Source organism: Pogona vitticeps, chromosome 5 (genome assembly GCF_051106095.1).
Source record: "Pogona vitticeps strain Pit_001003342236 chromosome 5, PviZW2.1, whole genome shotgun sequence".
Taxonomy (NCBI): domain Eukaryota; kingdom Metazoa; phylum Chordata; class Lepidosauria; order Squamata; family Agamidae; genus Pogona; species Pogona vitticeps.
This window is the reverse complement of record NC_135787.1, coordinates 177,545,583-177,563,924: the sequence shown is the minus strand read 5'-3', so window position 1 is coordinate 177,563,924 and position 18,342 is coordinate 177,545,583. Positions and strand designations below refer to the sequence as shown.

The window sequence follows — 18,342 nt, the reverse complement described above, 5'->3', positions numbered from 1 at the left end:
CTAAATCCCCCTACAATCTCGCTTTGTGAAAGCCAGCTACAGCTCTTACTATGCTTGTTCTCTCCCTTGTTATGTGTAGCCTGGATAATTAAATTGCAAACCACTCAGAGAATGCTCTGAGCACTATGGGGCGATATGTAAGTAGCACACCTGGTTGCCTTTTGTTTTTATTCAATTTTTTAAAAAAGTATGCAAATTAGACAATTCAGATTGCCAAGGCATGTCCAGAAGGCTTACACTGGAATTAACATGAATATGGCTTTTATCTACTCTCTGGCTACATGTTTTGGAAAAAGAAGGAGTTGAAAGTTTAGCCAACCAAGGTATGCACAACTCATGTGAGCTCCTCCTAGCATTTGAGTGTTAGGCAGGCATGCCAAGCTGCAAGCCAGTTTGTCTGACTGGAGCTCATTCCCAAGAACACTTATCAGGACACACTTTTTGGGGAAGGAAGGCACACATGTGCTCCTTCTCATTGAAGCAGACGCAACCCACTGCCTTCAGTGCCCAATCCTAGGAATGTGAGAAGATGAAAGAAGAAAGTGCCACAAGCAACAGTATTTGCATTTACCAATTCAAAACTACTTTTGCAGATCTTTATAAGTGTGAAAAGTTGCTTCTTTAAAAAGCTCCACTGAGACACCACGGCAGACAAGTCCAAACCATGCTACACATGCAGAACAGTTTATTGGATCTTGGCTACTGTGCCTCATAAAAGCTTGCAATCTTGTATGACAAATTATTTATATTCCAACTGAAAGTCATGTAAGCTTACAGAATCAAGATACAAAACCACAGTAAAAGAAAGCAACTTTACAAAAACATTCTTAACAAGTCAGTGGAAGTACATCTTGACACATGGTTACTTACTGTCTTACCTGTCCTTGTTGTTCAGGGAAATTATTTTGGCTTGAAAGTTGTTCATTAGAAGCTGTGCATCAGAAAACAAAAACATTGCAAGAGAAAGTCTGATCATACTATTCCTACACTTCAAGTAACTGGAGAGTAGTTCCACAGGTGGACTATTTCTTCAAAGTATTCTCATCTTCTGATAATCCACAGCTTATCCAATGCTGTCATCTATCTCTTGCTTTCAGAAATATCCAAAACTGTTTAGCAGCTTGTTGCATCACTTGTGTGAAGCCTAACTGTGCCAACAGCAAAAGCTTCAAATATCTTAACACTGAAATTAGCAATTCAAATTCAAGATCTCCCCGGTACCTTAAGTAGCAAAACAAAAGTTACAGTCTAGTCTATCTTCTTTATAAATGCAGAATTTATAATATGTAATAATATTCATTGGTACCAGGTTCTAAATACTTTTAACAGAACAATGGCCAAAACCCTGTTGCTTAAGTTATACCCTATTGAAGGGTGATGACATAATCAATGGGGGAACTTTATTGCATGTGATGAAAAGAGGAAATCTTTAATTACATGAAATCCATCCCTACTGTGACATTATCACCCTTCAACTGATGCAACATAAACAGGATTCTGGCTGTTAAGAAATCTGATTTGCCAGATTAGAATTTAGGCACATCATGTACTCAACTCTGAGCTAGGTTTATTTACTGTACTTCCAAACTGTATCATGAAGGGCTAGTATCTCACCCAGTCTTTCTGGTCAGATTTCTAAAACATCAAACAATATGGTCAAAATACTCAATTAAAAACATTTTTTTTTACTTTAAACTACCTTTAGGACATTTCCCAGAATTTGGTATAAATGAATTTGGTATAAATGAAGTATTTATTACCTGCGGAATCAACTGCTTGTGATGAACAAATAGCACTTTGCGAAGGTTTATCAAAATCCAGAAGAGAATCCTTAAAGACAAAAAATTACAGCTCCTTTGGACAAATTGAATAGGTAGGCATCCTTCAGTCTCGAAAGACTATGGTAGCGTGCTCTGTATGGAGGACTTGGAACAGCGTCTAGTGTGGCTGATTCATGCATATAATAGTTTAGCCCAGTAAAAATTATATGTGCATTCCATGTTCAAAATGGAACATCATTAGGCTTTCTATGAAAGTCCATTCTTGTCTGAAAGAAAGATGCATCCCTAAATGTGGTAACTATCATCACTCAAATAAGGCAAGAGTCACATGATATTGAGTGGTTAACAGAATGGGCTCCACCTCCACTTGTAACATACCCAAGCAAAGAAAAAAAAAGGCAGAACAGAGAATAGACTTTACAGTGAAAGTTAGTGTGACTCTGACAGAGATAGTACAAAAAGTATAATGATTGTGAGAAGAAATGCTACTACCTAGAAGAAAAGGGTGTCTTCTTCACAGGAAAAGTAGACTTCCATGATAAATCGTCCCAATGTCCCATTCTCCATCTGCAGTGAAGCAGGCATCCCGGCATGGGAGATACCCAAGCTCCATAGTTTGACAAGTAGGAAGCTAGGATTTCTTATAGAACTCTGCACTCAAAGGATACTTTGGCCAAGGTAAACGTTTCAAAGTTGTAACATTGACTGAATATGGCAAAGGTAGCCCACGTTTTTGCGTTGTAGACTTTTACCAGTGGGAATCAGTGGAAAATCTGGCAGATATGGAAACTTACACTAGTGCTGTAATGTGGGGTTTTGGCAAGCCCTGTACTTAACAGGCAGTGATGATGCAAGCCTTAACCCAGTGTGCAAACATAGGCATTTTAACTTTGAAGCCTGAAGTGCCAGGGAGGAAAGCAACAAAGAGCATTTCCAAACATCTAAAAGAGGCTGTGTGCTTGATGTGGGTTTTTGATGAAGTATTTAATGCTTTTTCCTCTATGGTGAGATGGATGACAAAATGATGGCAAGCCTAGGTCCTAAGATCTGCAAAAGAGAACATTACGTTTGAAAAAAAATGGCGCACTGAGTCTGAAAGGGACCTCATCACTGCCAAAAATGCACACCTGGGATAAATTGAAAGGAAAGGCACTGAAACTGTGGGCTGACATGAGCGCAATCAAAGATTGTTTTTATATCTTTTAATTTAAATAACGTATCTTACTTTTGCTGGTCAATGACTAATAAAACATGTATTATTATTATTATTATTATTATTATTATTATTATTATTATTATTATTATTATTATTATTATTATTATTATTATTATTATTATTATTATTTTATTACTTTCACTCAAATAGGTTGAAAACATTTGGATGAGACTCCACTCCCTAGGGTATATTCTCTGTCAAATGAAAAAAAAAACTATCATAACAAAATAAGTTCCCCTTATTGTGCTACCAAAGACAGTTCGTAAGTGTTCACTAGAGATGGGCATGAAGTGTTGGTTCGTTGGATGGCAGAACAGATGTTCCATGAGGTTCGGCACCCCACCCCTTCAGGCAGGTGCCCACTCAGAAGTTGCACTCTGGCTTCCCAGCCTCTCCTATCCAGGCACTACCTCTAAGTGGGTGCCCTCTGAAAGAGTCAAGACACAAACTGTGGAACACCTGTTCAGCTGGCCACCAAACACAAACCGCCAAACTGGTTCACTCCATGTAGGAAAACCATAAACTTGGGATGGATGAGCAAGAAGCCATGGATGTGGGTCTCTGTTACAATACCCTAAGTAGAACATGGTGTAAGTGATGGTTGACTCACCCGAGTTCCAACCAATTGGTCAAGTATGTGTGTTCCATACAGGACCAGCATCCTTGGATATGATGATCCTGGCAGCCTTACTCTAAACTGTAAAGCTGGCATCCAAGGTGAACAATGCTGTGAAGAAGTTCGAGTAGAGCAAGACTAGATACCTTGCTCCACCACAGCAAAGAATGGCGGACAGAGTCTGAAAATCAAAAAGGTAGAGTTTTGCATAGAGCAAAAATGAGTCTAGATGGGAAGAATAAACCATTGGAGAGTGTGGGTGCCCGTGACAACACAATTTGGAGACAGATCATGAGACCTAGGAGAGGGTTAGGTACATTCTATTCACTACTGTCTGTTGTACATGAGAGCCTCATGCTTGAACTTTAAGATTCTCTCTGGATTGAAAACAACCTAGCCTCTTTGAGCGTCTACAAGGAATGATGATGAAGCTGCCACAGTGGCATTATGTTGTTTTTTACTGGGTTGATAATAAACCTGCGGATGACTGATAAAATCCATGGGAGAGCAGCAAGGTGGCAGGAAGCAGAGAGAATTCTTTTTGCAGCATGAATGTGCAGGATCCAGTTCTGTTTGGTGGCTCTTGAAGGAGGCAGTCTGAGAAGGACAAGCATTCTTTGAAACACTGGAATGGGTGGACTTTTTGTGCTCTGAATCCTTAAGGATTTCACTACTGCTTTCTGTGCCAGAGTCATGGGAAGCAGAGGCTGAGAGGAGGAACAGAAGGGAAGATAAAGTGAAAGACAGAAGGAGATTTTAAAAACCCAGAAAAAAATAAAAGAGGCAGAAGGTAAGTAACTGATGTAGAGACCTTTTCTGGGAGAAGGCAGGTGAAAGAACAAGGGATGGAGCCTAGAGAGCAACTCAGTTTGCTTAAATCACATGACCCTGCCTTTTGAGCAGCAGTAAGAATTAATCCATCCAGGATGTCTCCTTTGCAAGGACTTTAGAAATCCTGCATGTATGTTCGCAAAAACTTGACAGTGAAGACAGGGCAGAAATGTAAGGAAGGCCCTGTATTTACCATCAGGAATTAATTCACCTCTCTATAGTACTAGTGTTATGCTATTAATAAGGAACACTTACTTGCATGAAATGGTAGGTTCCTTGTATCTGAGTCATCAGATCCTGCAGTTTTTCCCTTCTTAGAACTGGATCTTTTGGAAGACTAGAAGTAGAGCAAAACTCCGCAGCTGGCTGATGCACAGGCTTAGATACCTAATAAAAGGTTTGGGGGGGGGGGGGAGGAAGGAAGGAACAATGGAAGCTTTCAAGTTTAGCAATGCTTCTTGGAATGGTTATTCTAGGATCCCTTTTCCTTTGCATGAAAAGAATGCTTAAGAAGTCCTGGTATCCACCTATAAAGGCCATTTTCATTAAAAATGTATTAATATTGTACCTACTTAAGTTGTAGTGCTAAACATGCATCCTAGAATCAACTGGGACTAATTTCCAAACACATATGCATTGGATTGTGCCACATGTATATCATGGTAAGAACGTAAGATGGAAGAATAGGAAAAATCTGACCCTCCAGATTTTGATCCTGCAGTCCCCTTAGATTTGGCTAATACAGGCATTGGTAAGGTATAATGGCAGATGAAATCCAGTAATATCTGGCTGGCCATAAATTCTCAGTTCCTTACTTTTGCTAAAGTTCTCCTTTGCACTCATGTTTGCAGAATGTATCACTAGAGGATACCTGCAGTGCCTGTCTAGTTGGTAGACTGATTTATCATGTAATCAGAATGAGATTTAAACATGTTTACCAGTTGGTTGTGCACCCTAATAGACAGGAATGTGAGATGTTGCCTAGTTTTTCCATGTTTTCAAGTCCCATTTTCTACTTACTATGCACTCAGACAGATCCACCACACTGAGTGTTTCAAATCATATTACTACCAGCATATTGCAGGAATTTTTCAAGTGAAGGAACAGTAATCATAGGTAACATACATATAAGACCTGTGAACACAGCTAACAGCTTTTCAGTGGAACTCGAGATAGTTTCTGTAAAGATTTCCAACATCTTTTACCTGGGCCTAAGTTAATATGTCTAATTATCCACACATGATACATTTCATTGAACAACTTACTTTAGATTGCTTATTTGTTGATTTTCAGACTTTTGATGAAGCTGATTAGAAAACCTCTCTCTCTCCAGCTGTGAGCCAGAGAATGGTTAATATTTTAGTTTGCTGCTGCGAGTCTCACAACTTACATCTTCAAAATTCTAGACTTAGTCCCAGCTTCCTGCATCCTATATAACAAGAAATTTAATTCTTTCCTAGAAGCAGAATTCTGTGTGGAGACAGTGCCTTCAAGTTACCAGGCATCCTGCATTGATAGGAAATTAATCTTTGCTTGGAGTACAATGAACCACCTAGCCTATGGAAGCATATCAAGTCTGGCAATGTAAGTCATTCTGTAGGTGTGTGTTATTTATAGGTCTTTCTACCTGTACCTGTTCTATAATAAGGAGTCCTGATTCGCCCCAAATAAGCAAGGTTTAAAAATGTGGTCCAAAAGCACTGTAAAGCTGTTTGAAGTATATCAGACAGACTGGAATTTTTCTACACACTGTGTATTTTTAACTTGATCTATTGTTCATTCATTGAGGCAGGGTAACCAAAAAATATACCTCAGCAAACAGAATGTATTAAACAGAAGTGTAATTATACTATCTGTTGTAGTTAATCAGTCTTGAAAATACATCTGGAGGTCAACACACTAGCTTCAGCCCAAAAGTTCCTTTGTGGGGATGGCAAGCACTTGTGTTCTTGCAAGGAGTACAGTTACATCGGCCTAAATCCAACTGAACCCCTCCTCCCGCCCCCAACTCCTACCATCACTTGGGGCCAGCTAGCAAAGCTCTGGAAGGGTTTCCAACCCTCTGAAGCAAAAGTCTGGAGTGCACATGGGACTGTCCTGAAGAAGTCGCTCCCTCCTGAGCCCATGCAAAGAAACCATTTTATCAGCATATAACCCCCAAGAAATTCTAGCCATCAAGTCCCTCTTCCAGTTATAGCCTTGATCACTGCATTAGTATATGTTCTGGACTGTCTTTTCTGGTTTCATTGAAGGAGAAGGTAGAAAAAACAAGAAGTAAAAACCAAAAATAACATTTTTTAATAATGCCACCTTATAGCTGCTAAAAACTAAGCTATTCTTTGGGGGGAGGGAGCTGAATATTATGTTCCATAATCCTCAGAGTTAGATACAATACTTCAAACAAACTATTCTAGCTGCTCACAGAAATCATAGCTTAAGTATTCCAAGATATTCTCAGTGACAACTTCAGTATAAACTGGCTAACACACCTGTATGACGTTTTGGAAACTCCTAGGCAGTTTACAGGATTCTCCAACTGACTGAAGGCCCTCTTTTTTCCTTACAGAATCAATGCATTGTCCACTTATTCCATCTGTCTTTCCATCCTACATAAAATAAGAATGGTGTTTGTTAGAAAATGGCTCAACAATAAATTGGGAAGCCACAATATTCCAGTTCTAAAAACAAAAATCTAGCAAAGTGTCTGCATTCATTTGTGAATGCAGTATTTGCACTTTTATACAATGTTGCCACAGAAACCTACTAACCATAATTTCTAGATCTAATCCAAAAACCAGTATCAGTGAAAAATACAACTTTCATGCAAATACACCAGAAGAGTGAAAATTTTAAGACATAATATCAGAAGCTTCCGTACCATTACCACCCAGTGGTCTTGGGTTGTTTTTTTTTTTTACTTACTTGTTTCACTTCAGATTCAAGTTTCAATCTGCGCTCTCGTCTCTAGATTAAGAAGCATTTAGAAAGATGTTTGGAAATCAGTTCCAAGGGCAAGCTCCACCATTGCACGTCCTCATCTCTGGAATCTGCCTAGCCCCAAATGCTCAGGACAGTTAGTGAGATTAAAGGGGACTATAATTTCCCCTGACCCACTCTTGAGGACACATGCAACAGAAAGTAGCCAAAAATTTGGGAAATATTTCTTAAAACTCATACAATATCAGCAGAAGTTTTACGAACAATTACAAGAGTTATCCTAATTTTGTTAAGATTCTTCTAACCCCAGAATGCAAGCCAATACATCACTGAGAAGACATGAACTGAGCAAGATGCTATTGGCAAGATTTCTGAAAACAGCAAACTATTTACTCTCTTTTACTATTAATATTTTATTCAAACATTCTATTACCTTCAAGGAACCTGAGGTGTACCATGTTCCACCTTTCTAACTTGACTAAAATGCACCTATGACATGGTTATAAAATCCATGACCCAACACTGTTCATCCACAGCAATTTTTAAAAATAACAATCTAGTATTGAATGTAGTGTTTTATTAATTCTAATAATAGTTAATTAAACTTTGCAGCTAAGTGTCCTGGATCAGATATACAGAGATATTAATTCAATGTTCAGTTGGAACCAGAGCAGATCTACTGATTCAATAGGACTAAATCAATGGGATTTCCATAGAGCCAGAGTCTAAAGTCAGTTTACTCTAGCTCACTCTAAGAAACTGCTGTATAAGAGACAAAGCTCCAACTTAAGATGTAACTGGGAACTGCTAGTTTCTGTTTAAGAAGCTTCTTCCCTCCACTGCACAACAGTCTGTCTCCTCTCTAACACAAGAAGGTAAGAGAAACACGAGCACTGGGCACTTATAAGGAGACCATGGTCTCCTGCCATAACCAAACCAGCTTTTATGTCACTACTGCCTTTTGAAGTCTACGCTAAGAAAAAAGTGTTGTCTGATAAGTTTCCACATGGAATACCATATTGTAAGAACCACCAAAACTCAGCCAGGTTTTAAGATCTACTAGCACTGCAGATGGCCATAGACCTTGATAAAGGGAATGGAAATCTTTTAGTTGAAAGAAAAAAATGTGCATTCAGTTCACTGTTTGGACTTAGGACTTTCTTGGTAGATGCATCTGGACATCACACAGCTCTGTAACCACTTAAGGTCCTACGATGCAAGAAGAACAAACTATTTCATACATACTACTACAGCAATGAAAATTCTGCATTGGCAAAGTCCAAGCTTTCAATGAATAGCTATATCACCTTAGTCTATAATTTTAGTACCATACTTTAAAAGGGCAGATTTACTACTTGTATCAACTCACTTCTTTGGGTTCCGAGTCAAGCTTCTTTGGCCCAGTCTGCTCTTTTGTCACAAGGTTTCCTGCTTCCCAGATTTTTGGAGGATTCTGTAAATTCTGCTGAATTGTTTGCTGTGGTCCTTCTGCTGTTTCCCACGTTTTGGGGGTTCGTGTTTTTTGTTCTGTTATTTCTGCTATGTGCGTAACCCACGGTTTCGCAGGGTCTTGTTTCTTTTCCTCTGTCACCTCTCTAACACATGAAGCCCAGGGCTTCACAGATTCTGGTTTCTGCACTGTTTCCACTCTTGTCTGAGCAACCCATGATTTTGATGTTTCTTGCTTTTGATCTAACTCTTCCTTAGTTTTGGTTACCCAAGGTTTGGGAGAGCCTTGCTGATCCCTAACATGTGCTACCCAAGATGTTGAGACTTCTTGCTTGCAATCATCATTTTCCTTCAGATGAACTTCCCAAGGTCTTGAACCTTCCAGCTTCTTTCCTTGCTGCTTTACAGATTCCAAAGATTTTGCAGGTTCTTGCTTCTGCTTCTTTTGATCTTGCTGTTCCATGTTAACAAGAAGTTCCCAGGATTTGGGGGTCTCATTCTTTTTAGCATTCTCTGTCTCCCAATGTTTGGATTCTTCAGACTTGACAGCATAACCAGCTTCAGGCAAATAGCGCCTATTAAGAAACTATATAGACCAGACAAATTTAAAATGCATCAAGCAAAACAAAATGGCAATCAGCTGATCTATTATTTAGCAACAAAAACTTGTGACACATTAAGTTACTTAACAAGAATTGGAGGTTAAATTAGATAGTATTAGACACAAGCGCTCAAACTTATATTGAGATAACTGCAAAATGACAAGGGAGAATACCTACATAATAGGATTATTCAGTTCTCCCAAATGCCAATTCTCTACTGCATATATCCCTTTCCAGCTCATTTCAACTTCAACTGGTTATAGTGCTGGTGTTGGCTTCTAACTTCCAATGAAAAGAAACTATTAAACACAGGCAGCATTCATAACCGAAAACTGGCAAACTGGAGAGCAACAACATGGTCAAATATGCTTAGAATATAAGTGAATTTGTAGTATTTTACTGACTGCAAGACACAAAGGCTGGTTTGAATTGGTCCAGCCCTTTTTCTCCCAAAGTGGCTTTTTCTCTCTGCTGCTGTGAGGTTTCTTCTTTTTCAAGCCAGAATGATTTAAACAGACTTTTTGCTGTGCAGTTAGTTGTGATGCATTCTTGTAAAAATGGAGTATGCATGTGGTGTTTTAGTGTTGTAAGCAGTGGGACGTGGTGTTTAGGCCTGAGGGGCATGGAAAGCAAAACAGTTATTTTAATCTGGGGGATAAGGTGCTAGTCGGGAGTCCTGTCCAATCATGTGGGAAGCCCCTTTCGAAGCAAAAGCTTACTGCTATTAATTACCTGACAGATCTGAAAGTGTCATTAAAAATCACCTTCTCCTTCCCATTTGTTACTCTTTTTCCCTACTTTCAAGAAACGCACACAAGAATTACTTCATCTCTGTTCATGTATCATTTTAAACTACTGGCATGATAAACTGTGACCAGAGATGAGATAATTCTTGCATGCATTACTTGAAAATAAGGGAAAATAGTAATGGATAAGATGGGAAAAGTGCTGATCTTTGTTATGGAATCATTCCAACATGTGAATTATAATGCAGTTTGCAAAAGTATTGTTCAAATTTTTGATGTTCTGTACTCTTATACTGTGAAGTATTTTTCCATGTTATTTTTCTATAAAATGTCTGAGAAATGTAGTAGTCTGAAGCTTTAAATGAGATGGCAGCTTCACAGTGAGCCATAAAAAGATGACCAAAGGTGTGACCAGAGGAAGGAAGAAAAGAAAGGGGGCTGTGGGTTAGAATACAAATTGCACCACATCTAGTATTAATTGTGAACTCCTGAATCAATCCACAACCTGTGTGAGCACTGACTGCTATTTCAAATGTAATACAGTTTGTGAATCAAATCTCAGCTTTCCAGTGTAGTCCCACCCTTGGGCATTCTAATTTACACTTGTTCTTCCCTGAAGCTTTTCCTCACCAGAACCCTCCATTAGCATTACGATAGAGATGATGATAGTTCTACTCTTCTTCCAACTTCTTTTGGGTAGAACAGCTAACCCATAAATGCTTCTGCCAAACTATGTATTTAAGAGAAATTAACATTTGACTACTGAGATCCTCCTTTTAAACCCATACTCCCTGGCTCACAAAAGGTAAAGTTGCCTAAAACACACAAATTTACAAAGCAAACGAGGGAACATATAATAGTCCCTTCATGTCATTTTTTAGGTAACCATCCCAGGAGACTACAAATGAGTGAAGCAGGGACAGGTTTCTTAGCTCTTTTCCTGCTAGCCAGTTTTCTGCACAAACTGACGGGCTCAAGATGTGGAAGGGTGAAAAAGAGAGCGAGAGAAGATACTATAAACAGCCCAGCCTTCAACTCCTCTTGCTGTCCAGATGCTTCATCTTCTGTATTAAGTTAAAGAGGCTAATAAATGTTTGAAACATTTATCATGGCAGTCATGTCAGGGCAGTGACACAAAATGTTACTTCCGTTTTAGAACCTTTCATTTTTTGTAATCCAGCAAATTTGGAATTATATACCATTATGGATCTTACCTCATTTAATGTAAAACTCTCATTTAATGTAAAAATTTCCTCTCTAGTTGCTATGACATTTTCTGTGTAACATCATTGAGCGAGGAGGCCAATGTTATACTAACTTAATTTCTTAATTTATTGTCCCTATCTATTGCAGTATTTCCCCTCCCAAACAATGTACTGTATTTTTTGCACCATAAGACTCACTTTTTTCCCACAAAACAGGGGGGTGGAAAGTCTGTGCATCTTATAGAGTGAAGAAAACAGATTATATTTTCCTGTTTTCTTCTCCTAAAAAATCGGTGCGTCTTATGGAAAGGTGCGTCTTATAGAGCGAAAAATACGGTACTTGTTTCGACTGAAAAAAATGCTGGAGTTGACATACTGTTGAAACTCAAACCAAGCTTTTCTTTTGCTTACTACCATGCTAGCTGTGTCTCTATTTTTACTTGTTACTCTTATTTTCCTGATTACAAAATAACTAGGCATACAACACCATCCAGTTCAGTGGTGCCTTGCTTGATGACATTAATTCGTTCCAGCGAAATCGCTGTAGAGCGAAAACGTCATAAAGAGAAATAAAAAGCCCACTGAAATGCATTGAAAACCGTTCAATGGGTTCCAATGGGCTGAATACCTGCTCGTCCAGTGAAGATCCTCCATATGGCGGCCATTTTCGGGTGCCTGTTAAGCGAAAAATGCCTCCTAAAAACAGCAGGGAGCCATTTTGAACAGCCAGTGGCCATTTTGAAAACTCGACGATCAGCTGTTTTGATCGTCGTAATGTGAAGAATCGGTTCCCGAAGCAGGGAACCGATCATTGGAAAGCGAAAAAAACCCATTAAAACATTGTTTTGTGATCACAATTGCGATTGCAAAAACATTGTCGTGAAGTGGATTCATCGTTATAGGGGGTAATCGTTAAGCAGGCCACGACTGTACAAGGTTTACTTGCCAATTTGCCAAAACAAAGGCGCTAACATTTTCAATTTTCAAAAGCTAATGAGCAAATACATGCCAAACATCACATAACAGTCCTGTTCTTAAAATCAGCAAAGTTACATTTGGTAAGAAAAGCAGTGCACACATTGAGTTATTTATACCCAACGGTACTCTGCACTAGCAGAAAACACTTGTGCACAAAATGGATGCTTCATTATAGACAAACCCCGCTACTCAATTCAGCCTCCTCCTACAACCCACTGATTGAGGATTAAAAGACTATTCAAGCAGCACATGATTTCTCAGGAATAGCAGCAGATATGGCAAAAATCTGTGAAAATCAGGTGCTCTGCCCTGTTTGTTCTAATAGTGGCTTTATACTTCCAGTTGCAACCTGCTTGTTTTCCCAAAATTTCATTTTCCAAAAAATCATGAATTAACTTGTCAGAATCGTGAAACTGAGTTTGTTTTTCTGTCTGAATCCACCTTGTGCCCACTCAACTTAGTATGAAAATTAAAACATGTTTTATATTCCTATTCACTATATATACTGCTGACTGACATGCATTTAGATCTGACGTTTTTAGACTTACAAGTTGTCACCGCTTTATTCCTAATCTTGTAATGAACACCTTACTTTAGTGTACTTGCTTCAACTTCCTGCTTAGTTTATGTGTAAGTTTCTTCTAAAAGAAACTCTCATTTGATTGACTCTGATAAGGTTGATGATGTCTTAGTTCAAGAATTAGAGCAAAAGCATGAAATATCAATTTTATGCTATGTGGATCTTTTCTCTGTATACTTCCAATGCCTGGCAAATTTCCTTTGGCTACATTCCGCTCAACTGCACTCCACAAAGTTTAAACTTTTGGATTTTGCTTACTATCTTAGCTTAAAAATTGTAACAGAAAAATCTCTAAGTGCTGCTTTTTCCAGAAATGCCTGTACCATGCCAACTTTATCAACACTTCACTGACAGAATGCTCTTCTGCAGCAATTTAATATTACATTGCATCTAGATTGACAGACAAGATTGGTAACATACCTCCTGTGGCTGTATCTCTGACTGGATACACTCCACTTGAGAACCTAGAAGAATTAAGTAACTTGAATCTAAATATTTATATGGCTAAGCAATATATATTCTCAGAAAGAATGAATGTGGTATTACTAGCAATAGAACTAGTTTTCTAAATGTTCACAGAAAAAATACATTTCAGACTAAGTTACAATGACTTGCTTGGAAAAGTACAACCCTAGACTTTAAAATGGTCACACACTTTTAAAAGAATTTATGAGCTATTAATAGAAAGATCCAACATTCATCTTGGGCAGCTAATTTTTTTTAGATAAAAGAGACATAAGTGATACTGGACTGGTTCAGCCCATCATTTCTCAATTTCATCTAGATCAGACTTATAACCTATGCAGCATTCCTTTCATAAAAAAACATAGACCAGAAAGCTTCTAATTAATAGTCCCCCCCCCTTCCTCTTAAAAGGAAGGCTTTAAAGGAGGCCTTTCTGGATGAAAACCAACGCCCTGGTTCCATTCCAGTCGGGGTTCAGGCCGCGCCACGGAACAGAAACAGCACTCATCGTCCTGACTGATGACCTACTGAGGGAGGCCGACAGAGGCAAAATGTCTCTGCTGGTTCTCCTCGATATCTCAGCCGCCTTTGATACCGTCGACCATGGTATTCTCCTGGGGAGGCTCTCTGAGTTGGGAATCGATGGCCTGGCTCTTGCCTGGCTCCATTCCTTTTTGAAGGACCATCCATAGAGAGCGCAGACTGGAAAGTTTCTCGGCCCCATGGAGCCTTGATTGTGGGGTTCCACAGGGCTCGATTATCTCTTCAATGCTATTTAACATCTATATGAGGCAGCTGGGAGGCGTCATCAGTACGCTGATACTCAGCTCTACATCTTTTTTCTAACAACAGTGGATGCTGTTTCGTCCCTTGAGCGCTGTCTGGGGGCTGTTCAGCAATGGATGCAGGTGAATGGACTGAGGCTGAATCTGGGCAAGACGGAGGTCCTTCAGGTGGGTGTCCCAGACATCAGTGGTCTGGGAAACTCCCTTTCCTTTGGGGGGGGGGACTCTTACTACCAAGAGTGAGGTTCACAGTTTGGGTGTACATCTGGACCCAGGTCTTGTCAGTGATGCACTCTGCACATTTCCATCTTTGGCGGATTGCCCAGCTGTGTCCCTATCTTGATGTGGGTGTGCTCACTCGTAGTCTCAAGATTAGGCTACTGTAATGTGCTCTATGTGGGGCTACCTTTGAGACTGAAACTTCAGATGGTACAGAATGTAGCGGCCAGACTTCTTACAGGAGTGAAAAGGTACCAACATATTTCTCCCATGCTGGCCACCTTGCATTGGCTCTCCATTCGTTTCCGTGTTGATTTCAAAGTTCTTACAATTACATATAAAGCCCTAAACGGTTTAGGACCTTGATATTTGGCCGAGCACCTTCTCCCACCCAGTTCTGCCAGTCACTCGTTCCAGCCAGACCAGGTGGCTGAGGGGCCTAACGCAGAGGGAAAGGACAAGAAATAAGGTCTTCTCGGCAGTGGCCCCTAGCGTTTGGAACAACTTGCCAGTGGAGATCCGCCTGGCTCCCCCTCTGGGTGTTTTCAAGAACAGACTTAAAACCTGGCTATTTGGGCAGGCTTTCCCTCCTGCCATGTCTTAATTTCTTATACTTCGCCATCTTGAACCTGTAATATATGTTTTTGGTTTTATTGTTTTTAAATATGTAAATTGCCCAGAGTAGAACTTTGGTCTAGATAGACGGGATAGAAATCCAATAAATAAATAAATACCCTATACTACAAGCTTCAGAACACCCTGGATATTAATTTCAAACTATAGTTTGATATCTAAGAATGTTCTAAAATTGGTAATCATGTCTCCCAGATGAAATGGGAAAGCTATTACTACAATTTTCTTTGTTTTCATATTATGACTTAGGAAGCTAAGGTATAATTGTGCATAGGAGACCACAGATAAATATGAAGCTTTACAGATAAATATGAAGCTGAAATCCTGTTGTGGCAATGATAACAAAAATCATGGGAGAGCAAAAGCACTTCACTAAGCACTTCAACATAAATGTTGTGCAATAATAAAAACAGGAGCCACACAAATGATTGTGCGTTCCAAATGTACAATGCTGGCTACCTTAGTCTAATGTCCAGAAAGTTTCAATTGCTGTAACTTTACATTATTCCAGAATGAACAAGATTTCAGCCATTATAAGCAGGAAGAGTTCCACCAGCTGTTCATTTGATAAGTATTTAAGCTTTCAGTATTTGTACTACCTGGTTCACTGATAGATTCCAATACTGACAACTGCTTTGTTTTTTCAGGTTTTCTATGCACTTCTTTCAATTCAGGTCTTCTAGATGCTTCTTCTTTCAGTTCCTCTTTTCCTGGTATATCACAAGGTGCAGGAATGTTTTCAAAGTAACTGGAATTTAATAGTTTGGACAATAGTTCCTTCAGGTGCTTATCTAAAAGGCAAAGGAGTTGAACGTTGAAGATATTCTACAATTATAAAAGGAATTTACCGTTTGAATGAATATAGAAAGAACTAGTGAGGAAGTGACACTTGTTTTGGGTTAGGCACAAGGCATTGGGGGTAAATTACTTAACCCAAAAACAATCAATACGTTTCACAATCAAAATTAATTTCTGTTTCCTTTCAACAAACACAGAACAATGTCTACTTTTTCTTAAACTTGGGAATTTTCTAACCTTACAACCACTTTGCATTTTCAGATAAGATCCTGCACAGTCCATGTCTTTTAGTCTTAATAAGGCAAGAAGAATGTAGATATGCTAAAAATCAGTACGTGGGAAGTAACAGTAAGAGACAGTGAATGGCTCAAGGCCACATAGCAAGTCTCATTACAGACTGGTAAATTAAACAAGGTCTTCCCCATTCTAGTTTTCATCTGACATATTAACCATTACATCAAATATGGTTTACAAAATTTAGCAATTTTGTGAACAGTGTCTGTGTGTGCGTGTATAAAAAATACATACAATAACTATTATAACTTTAATAACAGTCAGAATCCTATTACTTACATATGCTGGTGTATGTCAAATGGTGTAACACACATAATAGGCACACAGCAAGGAATACAAATCCTGACTGCTTAACTAGCTGTAAGAGGCTGCTGCAATTTATGTTGTTTTACTTAACATAGCACAGATAAGTAATAGAACTCTGCCTTAAAAAATCCACTTATATTCTACTGAGAGCACTGGATTTTTAAACCACAAAATCCACATTACTGCCCATACCTATTTAAATGCACTGGTCTTCTAGTCATCGCGGTAATCAATCACATAATGTTTTGTGACGTACTACTATGTTCCTTAGATGTTATGTTTGATACCTTTATCCTAAGCAGTTATGCGAAGGTAAAGTAGGAAAACAAAGTTTTTGAAAGAATAATAGAGCAAAATATGTAAAGATCCCTTATTAAAATTCTTATACCAGCCTAGCTATGTAACATTTTCCTTTAAGAGCAGTAATAAACACCAATATAACAAATCAGATTGTACAAAAAGAGTTTTGCTTGAAGACTACTTACAAGTTGTTCCAACTATTGCTTTTTCACTGCCTTCTAGAAGATCCCAGAAGTAAAGTGATGACTGCTCCATTTGATCTTCAACACTTAAATCCAAAAGAAAAAAAAGTACTAAGAGAAACAAACTTATCAAATCAAGTAAGCAGTTACATCACAACTAATTTTTAGATGGCTATTTGCTACTACAGGTACAACACAATGGCTGAAATCATGTTTGTTTAAATTCAACAGCATAAGGCTGATGACATCATCAAGCAAGAAAATTTTTGGGTAACTAAGCATTTCTTCATCTTCTCTTGAGCCCCCTAGAGGACCTAAGCAACCTTTCATTAGTGGGAAGCTGTTGGGGCTGCAGGATAAGAACGAGAAATCTTTTATTACTGAAAACTGTTGCTACTAGGATGACTTTTTTGTTAGTGAAATTTTCAGTGATTTGAAGATTCCTCCCTCCTTTCCCTCTACCTCTGTGGGTTTTCTACAATGAAAAGATTTACTAGAGACCCATAGAGGCTTCAGGATGGGAGAATATATTTACTAGAGATCCACAGATGCTTTAGGTTGGCTGAGAATATCATCAACCTCACACTGTGGAATTTACAGAAACAGAATTTCAGCCAGCATCTTGCAACTTAAAGGTAAAGGTAAAGGTTCCCCTTGACAATTTTTGTCCAGTCGTGTTCGACTCTAGGGGATGGTGCTCATCCCCATTTCCAAGCCATAGAGCCAGTGTTTTTGTCCGAAGACAATCTTCCATGGTCACGTGGCCAGTGCGACTTAGACACGGAACGCTGTTACCTTCCCACCGAGGTGGTCCCTATCTATCTACTTGCATTTGCATGCTTTCGAACCGCTAGGTTGTCGGGAGCTGGGACAAGCGATAGGAGCTCACTCCGTCGCGTGGATTCGATCTTACGACTGCTGGTCTTCTGACCCTGCAAGCACAGGCTTCTGCGGTTTAGCCCACAGCACCACCACGTCCCTATCTTGCAACTTACAGACCCATAAATATCCAATGGTGAAAATTAATCCTGCATTTACCTTATGTCAGGGGACTATGCTATTTCATGATTTTAACACATTTTTGTGACACCTCGTATGGGCACCACAAGGGAACATCTTACTAATCATGCTTTTGAGCTTTAGAAGATTCCAAGAAGTCCTGCATTTGTGTGCATTCAGAGACCATGAAGAAGAAACAAAAAGAACTAAAGGGAACTGAGTGGAATTAAACTTTCAGCATAATTTAGTTTAAATCTCCCACTATAATTAAGCCTCAGTTTCAATCTTTCAAAGTGGAGAAAAATCCATGTAAAATCTGGGAGAGCACCAAACAACTGCATCACAGGAAAGAGTACACGGCTGCCAAAAGAACCCCTGAGGGCAAGATTTAGCTACCAGTGCCTGAGAATTTCAGTCTAC

The 18,342-nt window shown here is 39.1% G+C and overlaps 1 protein-coding gene across 10 annotated transcripts in view; it reads right to left on the bottom strand.

Annotated features, from left to right (window-relative positions):
• Positions 1 to 18,342, bottom strand: part of CAPRIN2 (caprin family member 2) — a 41,512-nt gene that overhangs the window by 16,634 nt on the left and 6,536 nt on the right. For 7 of the 10 annotated variants that reach the window (XR_012087208.2, XM_020789052.3, XM_020789054.3 and 4 more), the window contains exons 6-14: positions 16,927 to 17,009; positions 15,643 to 15,834; positions 13,362 to 13,405; positions 8,751 to 9,416; positions 7,367 to 7,408; positions 6,934 to 7,050; positions 4,700 to 4,831; positions 1,761 to 1,830; positions 879 to 931 (exon numbers count right to left, since the gene is read on the bottom strand). Coding sequence is in view for 9 of the 10 variants with exons in the window: in XM_020789052.3 (XP_020644711.3) it covers positions 879 to 931; positions 1,761 to 1,830; positions 4,700 to 4,831; positions 6,934 to 7,050; positions 7,367 to 7,408; positions 8,751 to 9,416; positions 13,362 to 13,405; positions 15,643 to 15,834; positions 16,927 to 17,009 (1,399 nt within the window). In the remaining variant the exon portion in view is untranslated. The remainder of the gene's footprint in view (positions 1 to 878; positions 932 to 1,760; positions 1,831 to 4,699; positions 4,832 to 6,933; positions 7,051 to 7,366; positions 7,409 to 8,750; positions 9,417 to 13,361; positions 13,406 to 15,642; positions 15,835 to 16,926; positions 17,010 to 18,342) is intronic. The other 3 variants (XM_020789055.3, XM_078376275.1, XM_078376277.1) reach the window with 1 other exon arrangement.